Below are 12,252 nucleotides of genomic sequence, written 5' to 3' on the forward strand. Positions count from 1 at the left end.
ATGTCTAGTCTACACAGTTAAAATTAACCTGCTAAAGGAACAGAACGGATTCTGTTACCCAAGCTGCTTCAGTGCACTTTTTGAACTCTGAAGGTTGGTTAAGATTTGTAAGTAGGTACGACCTTATTTTGCAAATATGGGGCACAGAGGACAGTCCAGCCAGAGCTGCATTACCAATCGGTTCACATTTAAGTAGCTACGAGGCTCCTTGAATTTTTGCCAGCATACTTTTCCCTGTTCAGACCCAGAACCGCTCCCGACTCTCCTCCGAGCCGGAGCCCCAGGCCAGCGCGCCTCTGCGGGCTCTCCGTGTCTCTCCGAGCCGATAACCGAGCAGCTCTCCGCAACGGGCTGCTGCTCTGCTCGGAGCTGCAGGCACAAAACATTGCTCTCGATTCTGCTTTTGTATAGTGCTGGGTTCTGAGAACCCCACCCGTTTCCCAGCTGCATCGGCCGCAGGATGTGGGAGCGATGGCAGAGAGAGGCGACACACCCGTAGGTATCCCTGTGCAGACAGATGTGTGCTGCCGCCGGGCCGCCCCCCCGGGCCGGCCCCCGGAACGCCCCGCGGCTCCTGCCGCCTGCGGAGCGTGCCTGGCGCTGGGGCAGCGGCCGCCTCTCCCTTCCCTTCCCCTCCCCGCCCGCCAAGGCGCCTCCCGCCCGGCCACAGCCCCGGGCCCGGCCCTGCGCACAGCGGCGGACGCACCGGGCAGCGCGCACGGAGAGCCATGGCGCGGACCCGCCGCGACGTCCTCTTCTTCCTCCTCCTCCTCCTCTTCTTCTGCAGCTCCGCGGCGGCCGGGTACGTGGGGCTGGGGCACGGGGCACCTCTTCTTCCTTCCCTGCCGCCCGCCGCGGTGGCTGCGCGGGCAGCGCTGCCCGGGGCTCCCGCCTGGCAGCCGGTCCCGGGAGCGGGCAGAGCGGCGCTGCCCGCTGCAGCCGGGGGTGAGCATCACCTCTAGCCTCCGCAGCGCAGAGCGACAGAAGAGCTTGGCTACGTGTGTCGTATGTCTTTATGTGTACGCGGTTACTTTTTATGAGAGTGTGTTTCACTCCCTGCCCTTTCTCTCTCTGCTCGTTTGGGCTTTCCAGACCTACGTTCCTTGTGGCAGCTCCCTGGAACATCCGGCCTGGAGCAAACTTTACTGTTGGGGTAGCTCTGCTGCCGGACAGCCCAGCACAGGTCACCGTAAAGGGAGAAGTGATCAGAGATAACGAGACCATCCTGAGCAGGGAAGTGGTCTTTGAGAAAGGTAAGAAAAGTAATGGACTTGGTTTGGAAGTATTTTTGTCTGCCTTCTCACAGGAATATTTTGTTCCTCCCAAAATATCATAGCTTCTAAGTGGTACTAAAATAGGAAATTTATTTTACCAAGTAGGAGTCGCTATGGGAAAGTAGTCTTGTACACTGCTGGCTCTGTTTGGAGTTGGGCAACTGAGCTGGATATGAGTGATTGCATGGGTGTGCTAACTGTCTGTAAACTCTGAAAATAATCAAAAAGCAAAGTGTGATGGATGTGGGATTTGTGAGGAACCAGGAAGTACTCTGGTCCATGTAGTGGGGCCACTGTAGAAGTAGTGGAAAAGTTGCTTACTGGTAGCTTGCTAAGGTGCAAAGTGGAAGTGGTGGGAGAACCGAAGAGGTGGAACAAACAAAGAAAATGCAACGACTGAAGCTGCTTCTTCATGCCCTAAGAAAGTAATGACCTGAGGACCATAGGAAAGTGAGGATGACTGTCTTCCAAGTGAAGGCACTTGGAAGCTCTGCGCATTTGAAGAAACAAGAATTTTTAAAGATCAGGAACTGAATTGTGGAGAGTTTGGGGATGGAAGATAAGTAAATGTGAGAAGAGACTGATTTAATCCATGCCACCAGGCAGGGGTAGTGGATATGGTAGGAGTTCTGAAAAGCTGAGATATCCTGGCCAATGTTCCTTTTTAGAAAGGTCACCTGGCAACAGAAGCATAGAGATATCCTACCTGAGATTTGTCCTCATGAGAAAGAAAATATTTTTTATGGATAGTCCAGCTTTCACACTGCTTTTACTATGAGGTGATATAAACTACATCTAAACTCTAGCTTTTTATTTTCTTAAAAGTAGAGAGTGTGAGGGCAGTGTGAGGTACTGAAAAATCTACCCTGCTATAAAGCTCTTTCTCTACTGTTTGTGTAATTCTTCTCTTAATGTCTTACAGTTAATGTAGATGCCTTAATTGGAAGCATCATAGCTTCATTTCAAAGCCTTCACAGCCTGTAGAGACGATTAAGGCTTTGAGTGTGATGGAGTGCATTTGAGCAGATTAGAAAATTTTGAAATAGAACCAAAAAAACCCTAAACCAGCCAGCTTTTCTTGTTTTCTTTTGAAATCCAAAATTTTAAAAAAGAAAATAAATTGTCTTATTTTCTTCCTCTAACTATACTGGCTTTTCTTTCCTGCTTCTGTTCTGCTTTAACATAGAGCTCAGTGAACCTTGCATGAGTTTCAACCTGTCTGTTTTTGTCCTTCTCAATATTAAAAGCCAAGCAAGCAACTGGTAATTCCAAGCTAGTAAAAATATGTGGCTCTCTCTATCTTCTGAGCACACAAAATAATGCTTGACACCAGGAGCTGCTGAAGCCAGAGTGAACGATGGGTTATTAGGAACAGGTATGGCACTGCATCAGACTGGATGCAGTGAAGAAAAAGGACAAATGCTGTAGTGAATTACTAACTTCTAATATTTTCCAGTCTTTTAAGTATTTAAATTTTCTATGCTTTTTACTTGATAAGTGAAACAAAGAACCAAAAAAAAAAAAAAAGGTGCTGAGCATACTGTGTATTTCCTCTTGCAAAATTCTTAATGTTCAGTATGTGGCCATCAATTTTTTTTTAGTCAGGTTATACAATCTGTTAGTCATTTGTTTTCTGTGAACAAATATGTAAGCAAAAAGGGAACTCCCCTGTAAAAGAGGATGTAGTCTTGAAGACTTGTATCCAAAGGTGATACAGGTGTGGATCAGTTCTGACTCAGACAGAAAGCAAGTTGTCAGAGAGAAGCAAATGCAGTTTGTCAGAATAAGAACATAAATCTTTAAAATTTTCATTGAAGAACACAACAATCTTAAGATAAAATATGAAGTGGTATTGTTGTAGCTGATCTTAGTCTGTGACTGAAGGAGGACTGGAGGTTTTATCAAACCAGCTGTTGCAGCTGAAGGAAAAAAACCAAGAATATCTCCAGGCACACAAAATCTTCTTTAAATTACATATTTTCTGCATATATTAGTGCTCAGAGAATGTTGGTTTATCTGTCACTGAATACCTACCTTGGTTAGACTGCACATTCAGCGGCACTGTTGCCTAAGCTGGCTCAATTATGCTCTGTAGTTTTCCTTGCATGGTGACAGCAAAAGCAGGGGATTAACTGCTCTGAGAAACTGATCTGACTGAAAAATAAAGTTTTTATTTTGTTTGAATGTTTTTTTAAGGCAGACAGGTCCCCTGGTTCAATGTGCAAATGTTTGTGCTGATGGAACTGAGTTGGAAATTGGATGCTGGAGACATAGCACAGGCTGAGGACACAGTTTTTATTAGACATGTTTAATCTGACAGGCCAAGTTCATTCAAGTAGCTCAGTATAAATGGTATTACATACCTGTCTGTCAAATGCTTCTGCAATTGCCTTAAATTAAGGATTTAGCCTGGTTCTCTAGGAGGTGCTCAATATGATACATATAGTGGTCTAAGTTTCTGAGTTAGCTCCATGAGAAGACCTTATTGTATTAGAGGCATGGGATTTTTTAATTTCTATAATATAATTCTTGCTTTGAATAAGAAATAGAGTGTTTGCCCTCTGATGGTTGATAAAGCATTTGCTGTTCTAATATTACTGGTAGTGGAATTTTGATAGCTCAGTGATTCTTGGGCAATTGTCTGTTAGAGAAACACTTTAGCAGTGGAGGTTGGTTCCCATCATTATTGTGCTTTTTATATAACTAAGGGAAAATAAATAATAATAAGTGGCTAGTGGGTATTTGGAGTGAAGGAGAAAGTGTGCATGCACATGGATTTAAAGATATTTTGAGCTTGGCACAATATTCCAGAAACTAAATGTACTGTATAGGAAGGGAGATTATTTAGGACCAATATTTTGGTACAGAAATTAAGTTAATTGCATTTAATATAGTGGAAAAAAAACCCCTGACTGTTTGCAAGGGGGAGGTTGCTGCTACAGGTAAGTTTTGTGTGAGCAAGCACAACCCAAAAAAAATAGAATGCGTCACCAGGAGAGAATAGGTTTCCATTGCCTAGGGCAGATGCCAGGAAAACACAAAGCACTAACTAAAGCTGTTTTTGTGAGCTGTACCAAGCCTTGACACACTTTCTGTGGAGATGCAGTATTAGAAAGATCCTCATTGAAAATGGCTGCAGAAGGTAACAATGGCTTGTGTGCAATTGCAGCTGTTGGGTTTTCTGTGTCAACAATAGCAAAAAAAAAAAAAAATTATGGGAATAACAGAAGAACAAGTTAAATTCCCTGTACGAATAAATTGATCTTTAGTGATTGCAGTGAGGGGTGACTCCTGCCATGCATAGTCATCCAGTCATTGATAATAAAGATGTAGTATGAATTGGCAGGAGGTGTTTTCTTACAGGGTTTGCTACCCAGACATTGCTGTGTGTGTTAAGAGTATGAGAAACCTTATGCCTTAATTGCGAGAGGTTCTGAAAAGTATTTTCTGTGTTGGTGCTGGAACGATTTGGAAAGAATAAGAAGCATATAAGTTGGAAAAAAGAATTGGTTTTCAGAAACTCTTCTATGTGTAATGAGGTGTCATAATTTGCCCAGCAGTATTAATGTTTTTAATTCTAAAGAGTAAGATTCATTAGTTAAAACTTTTGCTATATAAGGTACAACATAATGTATTTAAGGCATGGTGAGTGAGAATTATGTGAAGTTACTGGAGAATTTGGTTTACAGTAACGTGCATAGTTTGTAAATGACTTGTATATGTTAATTAATTTATGCTGCCTTTCTGTATTTCCAGAGAGGAGTACACTTACTTGTTAACAGAGGTTACTGAGCTAGATCATGGTAAATACTCGATTAGGATTTATGAAGCATGATAGTTTGTGAGAATGCTTGTCAAGCTCAGACACGTAGTGATCCTCCATAGAGACAATGGAAAATCTCCTTTTACCAGAAGGCATGTTTTACATACTTAATAATGTGATTCTGACCATGTCAGTATAAGAACCAGTGAGAGACACTAGGAATAGTAAGTTGTAAAGTAACACCTAAGTGGGAGTGAATGGCCTAAACTCCTCAGTCCCTGTTATTAACCTTGAGTTGCCTCTGTACCTTATGTCAGAATAAAATGACTGAGTTATTGGTGACTGTGGTGTCTGTGCTGAATATCTGTGGGGTGAAAGGTTTTGCTGGCAGTTTAGTGGAACATCTCCTTTCTGCCTAATTTTTCGTCGATGTCTAAAAAGCCAAACAGTGAGAGAGCAGGAGTTGCCAGCAGTGATTTTGCATCCATAATCTCCATATCCAAAAGTACATGTAGCTGTGCCTTATGAAAAATAAGTTGTTAAATAGTCAGCACATGCACATAACCTATGCAAAATCAGTATGAAGGAAAAGTTTTTGGGAAGGAGGTGTTGTGGCTGGACCCAGAGATGACTGATGTAGTAGAGAAGAAGGTGCTCTTTTATGGGCTTTCATATAGCTGGAGTAGATTAAAAAAACAAACAAACCCAAAAACATAAAAGAAAAGAACAAAACCCAGCAGGTTTCTGTGCCTGTTGTTGAATCCATCCTGCTAACAGACCCATTAAGTTGTTTGCTGAAAAATGGGAGTAGTGATCCTATGCAGTACTTGAACTTTATGTTACTGTTTGCATGCTGTTTGAGATTTGAGGGAAGGAGTCCTTCTGTGACTCAAGGCTTATGTGGTTGTACATGAGGTTTTTCTGGTCACCATGTTCTTTGTCAGTATCCGGGCAAGGAGGGTGTGGCAGATTGAGCACTCCAGACTGTTTCACAGTATCTTCAAAAGAGTGGGATAAAACAGAAGTGCAGACAGTTTGGCAACTCATACAGATGAGGGAATATTACATGTCCCTGTGTGCAGTTCCCTGTTGCCACTGTGAACTGGAGGGGCTTTGGAGCTTTTAGGAAAGGGAGAAGAGAAGAACAAACTAAGGGAGAAGAGAATTCACAGCTAGGTTATGAATTAGGGAAAAAAGAGGTGATGAAAACAAACAGGAATTGGAAGGTAACATGCTATCAGAAACAAGAAGGGAAGCAAAGGGTGAAAATTCCTAAGGGAGTCATACTGAAAGGATAAGTGCACATTAACAGAACAGAGAGGTAAGAAATGAAGTAACTAAACACGATCTAAACTGGCCAAAAAAACAGAAAGAAGGAAAACTGTATGTAGAAACTGTAAATGAGATCAGATTACAAAGGAACTTGAAGAAGTAGCAGGGGTAATGAAGAACAAAACTGGTAAGGCCAAACTATTAATAGGAAAGGATGTGAACGATAGTAAGGCAGGGTTTTTAAATAGCATATTGGTAGTAAGAAATCTAGCAAAGGATGTGGCTTGCTACCCTGATGATAAGGGTTGCTACTTCTGTGGCATGCTACTCTGATGATTAATGATGCTGAGAGGCAGTAAGTGTTTAGTCTTCACTAAGAAGATCAACTAACTGTCATGGAAAAGGCTTAAGAATTAAGATTAGAAAAGGGAAGGAACAGTTTAATTAGTACTTTGGTCAAGTGTTTAGGCTTGATAAAATTGCCTGTAGAATATTTAGGGAATTGACTGAAATAATTTAAAATCTGCTAGTGAAGTTTTGAGAGCATAATTGGACAGAGAGGTTCTAGAAGATTGAAAACCTGCAAAGAAAATGTATTGTTCTATGGGTTGGCAAGGGTTGTAGGTAGAGAAGAAGCAGGATTTTGTCATATTTTAATTTTACTAGGGCTTTTGATAGTCTGGCATGGCACTTTGACAAGCCAGCTGGGGAAGCAGGGACAGCATGAAATTCTTATTTAATATGTTTGTAGCTGGATGAAAAATTGTGTTCATCAAGTAAGTCTAAGTGGTTCACTCTCAAACTGGAAATGAGTTGCCCTGAAACTGTAGTGTTCAGTATGATTGACATGAATGAAAAGGGGAGAATGTTTATTAGATTAGTGAAGGGGTGGTAAGGATGCTGGGAGAAAGGATTAGATTTTGAACACATTTTGACAATACCGGAAATGATTAGGGGAAAAAAATGAAGTGTGATTCACTAGAGCTAGTGCGTAGTTCTGCTTTTGTTGATGACCAGAAGGGCATGTGTTTATTGGATGGGGAACAAGGTGATGCAGTCCTGTAGGAAAAGGGGTGTGTGTATGGGGTGGGGGCAATGGTTTAAAGGCAACAGAAGGTGAAGGCTTGTAAGTAGTACTGTGATGCTCAAAAAAGAAGGTAAACATTGTACTCAAAGGTATACACAGAAGTATTTTCTGTAAGCTATGAGAAAGTATTCTAGTAATCTTCACAGCTTAATTGGGCATCCTGGGGAATGCTGTGCTTGGTTTTTGGCACTCATCATGGAGCCTGTGAACCAGCTGGAGAAATGCCAGAGAGAGCAGACAGAAGGATCTGAGATCTCTTAGGAGACGAGTTCAAACCTGACAGAAGAAGATGGGCCTTCACATGAGATGAAAAAAAAATTGTGGAACTCCATGTCCCAGTTGTTGTGAATGGAAAACATGATTGCACAAATTTATAAGACAGAAGTCCATGGAGGATTGGCCCAGTATACGGCCACACAGATTGCTTAGGCTGGGAAGAGTACCCGGGGAAGGGTCACTGTGTACCTGTTCGCTTTTGATGCTTTTCAGATGTATGTCCTTGACTGTTGCTGCAGATGGGATCTTGGGCCAGACAGCAGACAGACTTGGGTGTGACCCTGGGAGTCTCTTCTACATTCTGGAAAATGTCTGAGGAGAGATGGGAGGAGCTGGTGTGAAGTATCAGGAGAAGAGTGCTATACATCTGCTATGTACTATTAGGCACATGTAAAAGCAGCTTTAAAGAGAGAAGAGTGGGAGCTAACAGTGGATGGGTCTAAGGTGATGTCCTTAGTGGTGTCTTGTTAGAATGAGATCCAAGCTGAAGTACTGAGTTAGAGAAATACTTGCAGAGGCAGCAGGCGGTTGGGAAATTCATGAGTTTCCTGTCATACAGAGGTGACATCTCTTTTCACGAGACCCTTATGACTCAGCACTGGCAGTGTTGCTGGTTTCCATGCTGTGCCATCCATGACTACCTGCTTGTGAAGGCAGACTTGAGATCCTGTCAGCAGAGACTGGATAGCAAGTGTCAAGAGATGATGCTGGTTCACCTACATTCACTGAAGTCCAAATAAGTATGTGCATAGAAAATGTGGTTATAGTGATAGACCACTTCTTCAGCTTCCTGGAGGTATAGCTATGAGGTTCAGGTGCTTATTTGGTATGGTATGGGGTTTATATTGCCTTTATCTACTGATGAAGGAAGTCTCTAGTACTAATTTTATATATTCAAATAATGTTATTGCCTCAGAAAAGTTATGTGGCTTTGTCATCACAAATTTTAAATGTGTTCCAGAAAATGGAAGAAAACCAATATGAGAACAAATCTTCTTCTTTTACTCCCTTTAAGCAGAAATTTCAATCGATGCTGAATGTGTTATTTGCAATGAATGAGTTTGAGAAGTGACTTTGAAATTTTGCTCCAGTTACAGCAATTGATGTGATGAGGGTGGTTAATACTGCCAGATGTCTGGCTTGTACAGGCTTAGCCATATTTTGTCTTGATGTGATTTTCTTGTGTTTTAATTTGGAATAAAAACTGCAGCTGCTTTTAATTGCCTTGATAGTGGCTTTGTCTGTGTTTATTTCATGGACATAGGAATGGATAGTAATGGTGGCCAATAGTGCCTTGAAAGCAGAATGTGGAGATGTGTGTTTGTACACAGTCACCAAGGGGATGAAGTGTATTTCACATTTAATTGTGTAAAAGGCTTAAGTCTGAGATTATTCTGAATTGTCTGTATAGCTTCACAATCTGATTCTGATGTCAAGAAAGTTTCCTGTGTAGTATTCAAAAATTGCCTTCCTAACAGCTGTAAATTTATAATTCATGGCAGTAGACTTGTTATGGTATGGTAGGCAGTGGTAATGTCATATGCATGACAAGCAGTCCACAGATGGCTCTTAGGTTTGTCTCGGAAAAAAGTTGAAAAGAGGCTGTACTTGAGTTTAAGCAGTGATAGTGCCTGGATAGCTCTTAGGTTTGTCTCAGAAAAAAGTTGAAAAGAGGCTGTACTTGAGTTTAAGCAGTGATAGTGCCTGGATAGCTCTCAGAAGGTCTCTGATTAAAAAGATTATTTAGTTTTGGAAATATGAAGCTGTTCTGTTTTCCTACCCAGCATGCAGTGTCTTAGAAAACACTCTCTGGTTTATCTAAGTATTGTGTTCTTGGAACTGGCTGGTCTCTGACTACTCAGCTGAAAGTGGTAATAATAGTATAATCCATGGAGCTGGTTGTTTGGCTTTAGAAGATTGAGTGAAGAATTAAATGTCTGAATTATGCTTTAAGTCTAAAAAGGGCCAGTCAGCAGGAAAACATGCTACTTGCTTGGGGAAAGGATCATGGATGTGGCAGGGCAAGGGAAGAGGTGCCCAGCCATTAGCAGCAGCTGTTGGTCTGAGAGGGTGGGAGATGGTGGTGTTCCTCAAGGGTAGATCTGACACTGCTGATGAGGGAAGGATGGCTGAATCATTAGAAGGGACAAGTGGGGGCACCACGACTCCTTTGCCATGTAAGGTAGAAAGACACAGAGAATGCTGTGCTCAGGGGCAGAGGAGAGGAAGGACAGTGCCTGTTCATAGCTTCTGTTCGTACCTTCTGGTAGATCTGCATCTGCTGTGTTCTGGCCAAGAGTGTTTCTGGATGTGCTATAGTTGGGTTTCTTCCACTCTTCTGATCATGGAGGTTAAGGAAAAACTTTTATATTTAGGTGAAGAAGGGTTTTTATCTAGTTGTCAGGAAAATATCCCTACACTTACCATTGCAGACTGAAGCTAGAACTTGCTAGTAACTGCAGAGTTTGGTAAAACATAACTTTAATCACAAAAACATCTGTGCATTCTGCCTTTCTTCTGTCCTCCAGGGCTGTGGTGCCCTGTCTCTTGACCAGACCCTTAGGTGGTAAAGTTTGGTCCAGTTTAGATTATTTCTCCTGTGTCCTAACATCTTTCTCGATAGGTAATGCTGCTACCTTGCCTCTCTCTCCCCCCTTCATAATTTCTGAGTGCTTTCAGCCTCCAGGTTTTCAAAAAGAACTGAAGAAGATAAGGGGAGGAGGGTAGGAAGCAGCTGTGGAGGGAAGAGTACGTCGTGCTGGCAGACAGGGTTTAGGAGGCATTTTGGAGCAAGTTATACCCCTTTGCTACAGGCCTGTTGGCCTCATTTGGCTTTGGATGTCAGCCCGAATGCTGACGTCCCCTGGCAGTCCCTGTTGTGTGTTTGAGTGCTGTGTTGCCCCTCCTTCTGTCATCTGTGCCAAACTGAGCCATAACTTAACAGCCATGGCTTAAGCTCTGTATTTCGGGCTATTTGTGTAAATAATCAGTACTAATTTGGGTGATAGTTTTAGCATGATAGATGAGGAGTATAACATATCTAAAGCAAACTGTGAACTCAACAGATTTGCAGGTCTTCTTTGAATCTTTGAAGAATAAGTTGTTTTCACTTCCTGGACAGCTTAGGCCTTGGTATTACTGCCTTTTTTTTTTTTTTTAGCACAAAAATAGTATATATATTTTGGACAGGAATAAAAATCTGGAAGGACATTTAAGAACACTAATTTTTATTTATATGATGGGAGTTTTTGAAATTGATTCAGCAGTAGAAAATAACTCCATTTGCCCCTGCAAAGAAAATGTTTTCCTGTAAACATTTCCTATGTATGGGTATATGAACACAGCTGTGAGAGTAAAGATGTGGCATAATTTCAGTAAATCAATCTGAAGTGATTCCAGTTTTATTTTTCTGTTCTTACACATTACTAAGAAGGATTGAAGACATAGGTAGAAAAGTTTAAGTGATAAAATCTGTTTGTAGCAATAGCTGCCACGTGAGCTACAATATACAGTCAGTGCTGACTTTATGTAAATCAGAGACTGAAGTGCTACTTTATTGATATATTGGCATAAGCTCTAGTTCACTGTGCCAAGCCATGCAGTCATTTTTCTAGAACCTCTGTCCTTTTTTTGGGGGTGGAAGCTGAAACATTTATGACTAGTCCTAATGGTGTCATCTCAAGAAGGGGTAGAATAAATTTCTGGGTCTGGGTCAGGCCTGTGCAGTGGGAAGAATTTAAGATGCCATTGTTTGTGCTGTTCTCCATAAGTCTAAAAAAAACCATGCATGTGTTTACATAGAATTTGTTGTATTTGCTTTATTGATAACAATACTATTACACTGACCAAAAATGGCAGGGTAGAAAAATACTTTAAAATACTGCTGATATGTCACTCCCACACTTCCTTTGATTCCTTTACTGCTGGACAATCCTAAACGCCAGGGATTATGAGGAAAAGGGACAGGACAGTGTGGCATTTGTTTCCACTGTATTTCCATGTATTTTCTCAGTTCAGTAGTTATTGAATGAATACAGTACAAGCCTCAGGAATTTTGTGAAAGAAATGGTTTTGCAAATGACAAGGATAGAAATTTTTTTCTTGAAGGCTCATGTGACTTCTGTTGGGATTTTTGGTAGTTTGTATTTTAACTTCCTTCAAGATTAATCTGTAACGGTCCACTGAATTTTTCATGTCTCCCCCTAAAACAAAGTCATGATTCCCAGCTGGAAGTATTCCCTAACTAATCTCTTGTGGTAGCAGGGCTGTGTGCTCTTGCCTGGTTGTTCCCTGCTGTGTCCCACTCCAGTTGTGCTGGTGACTGCTGCTGCGGAGAGCAGATGGAATGAGTCAGGAGGAAGCGTTTTGTGGTTTGCAGGGCTTGGTGCTTGGCTGTTGGTGGCTTGGCTGTTCTGGGCTCCTTTCTAAACCTACTTCTGTCTGGTGTTAGCTACCTGCATTTCATAACTGAAGGGTTTCTTTGCAGAGATGTGTTGAAGGAGACAGAAGACTGTTGCCATTTCTGGGGACAGTAGATGCCTGACTTGATTAGTCTGGCATCTACTGACTGATCTCGTGGG

General features: G+C 41.9%; 1 protein-coding gene across 1 annotated transcript in view; it reads left to right on the forward strand.

Annotated features, from left to right (window-relative positions):
- Window positions 1–241: 241 nt before the first annotated feature.
- Window positions 242–12,252, forward strand: part of CD109 (CD109 molecule) — a 71,848-nt gene continuing 59,837 nt past the window's right edge. Inside the window, exons 1-2 of the mRNA XM_054630014.2 lie at window positions 242–802; window positions 1,093–1,253. Of these exons, the coding sequence (XP_054485989.2) occupies window positions 729–802; window positions 1,093–1,253 (235 nt within the window). The 5' untranslated portion in view covers window positions 242–728. The remainder of the gene's footprint in view (window positions 803–1,092; window positions 1,254–12,252) is intronic.

The sequence above is a fragment of the Agelaius phoeniceus genome, chromosome 3, assembly GCF_051311805.1.
Source record: "Agelaius phoeniceus isolate bAgePho1 chromosome 3, bAgePho1.hap1, whole genome shotgun sequence".
NCBI classification, from domain to species: domain Eukaryota; kingdom Metazoa; phylum Chordata; class Aves; order Passeriformes; family Icteridae; genus Agelaius; species Agelaius phoeniceus.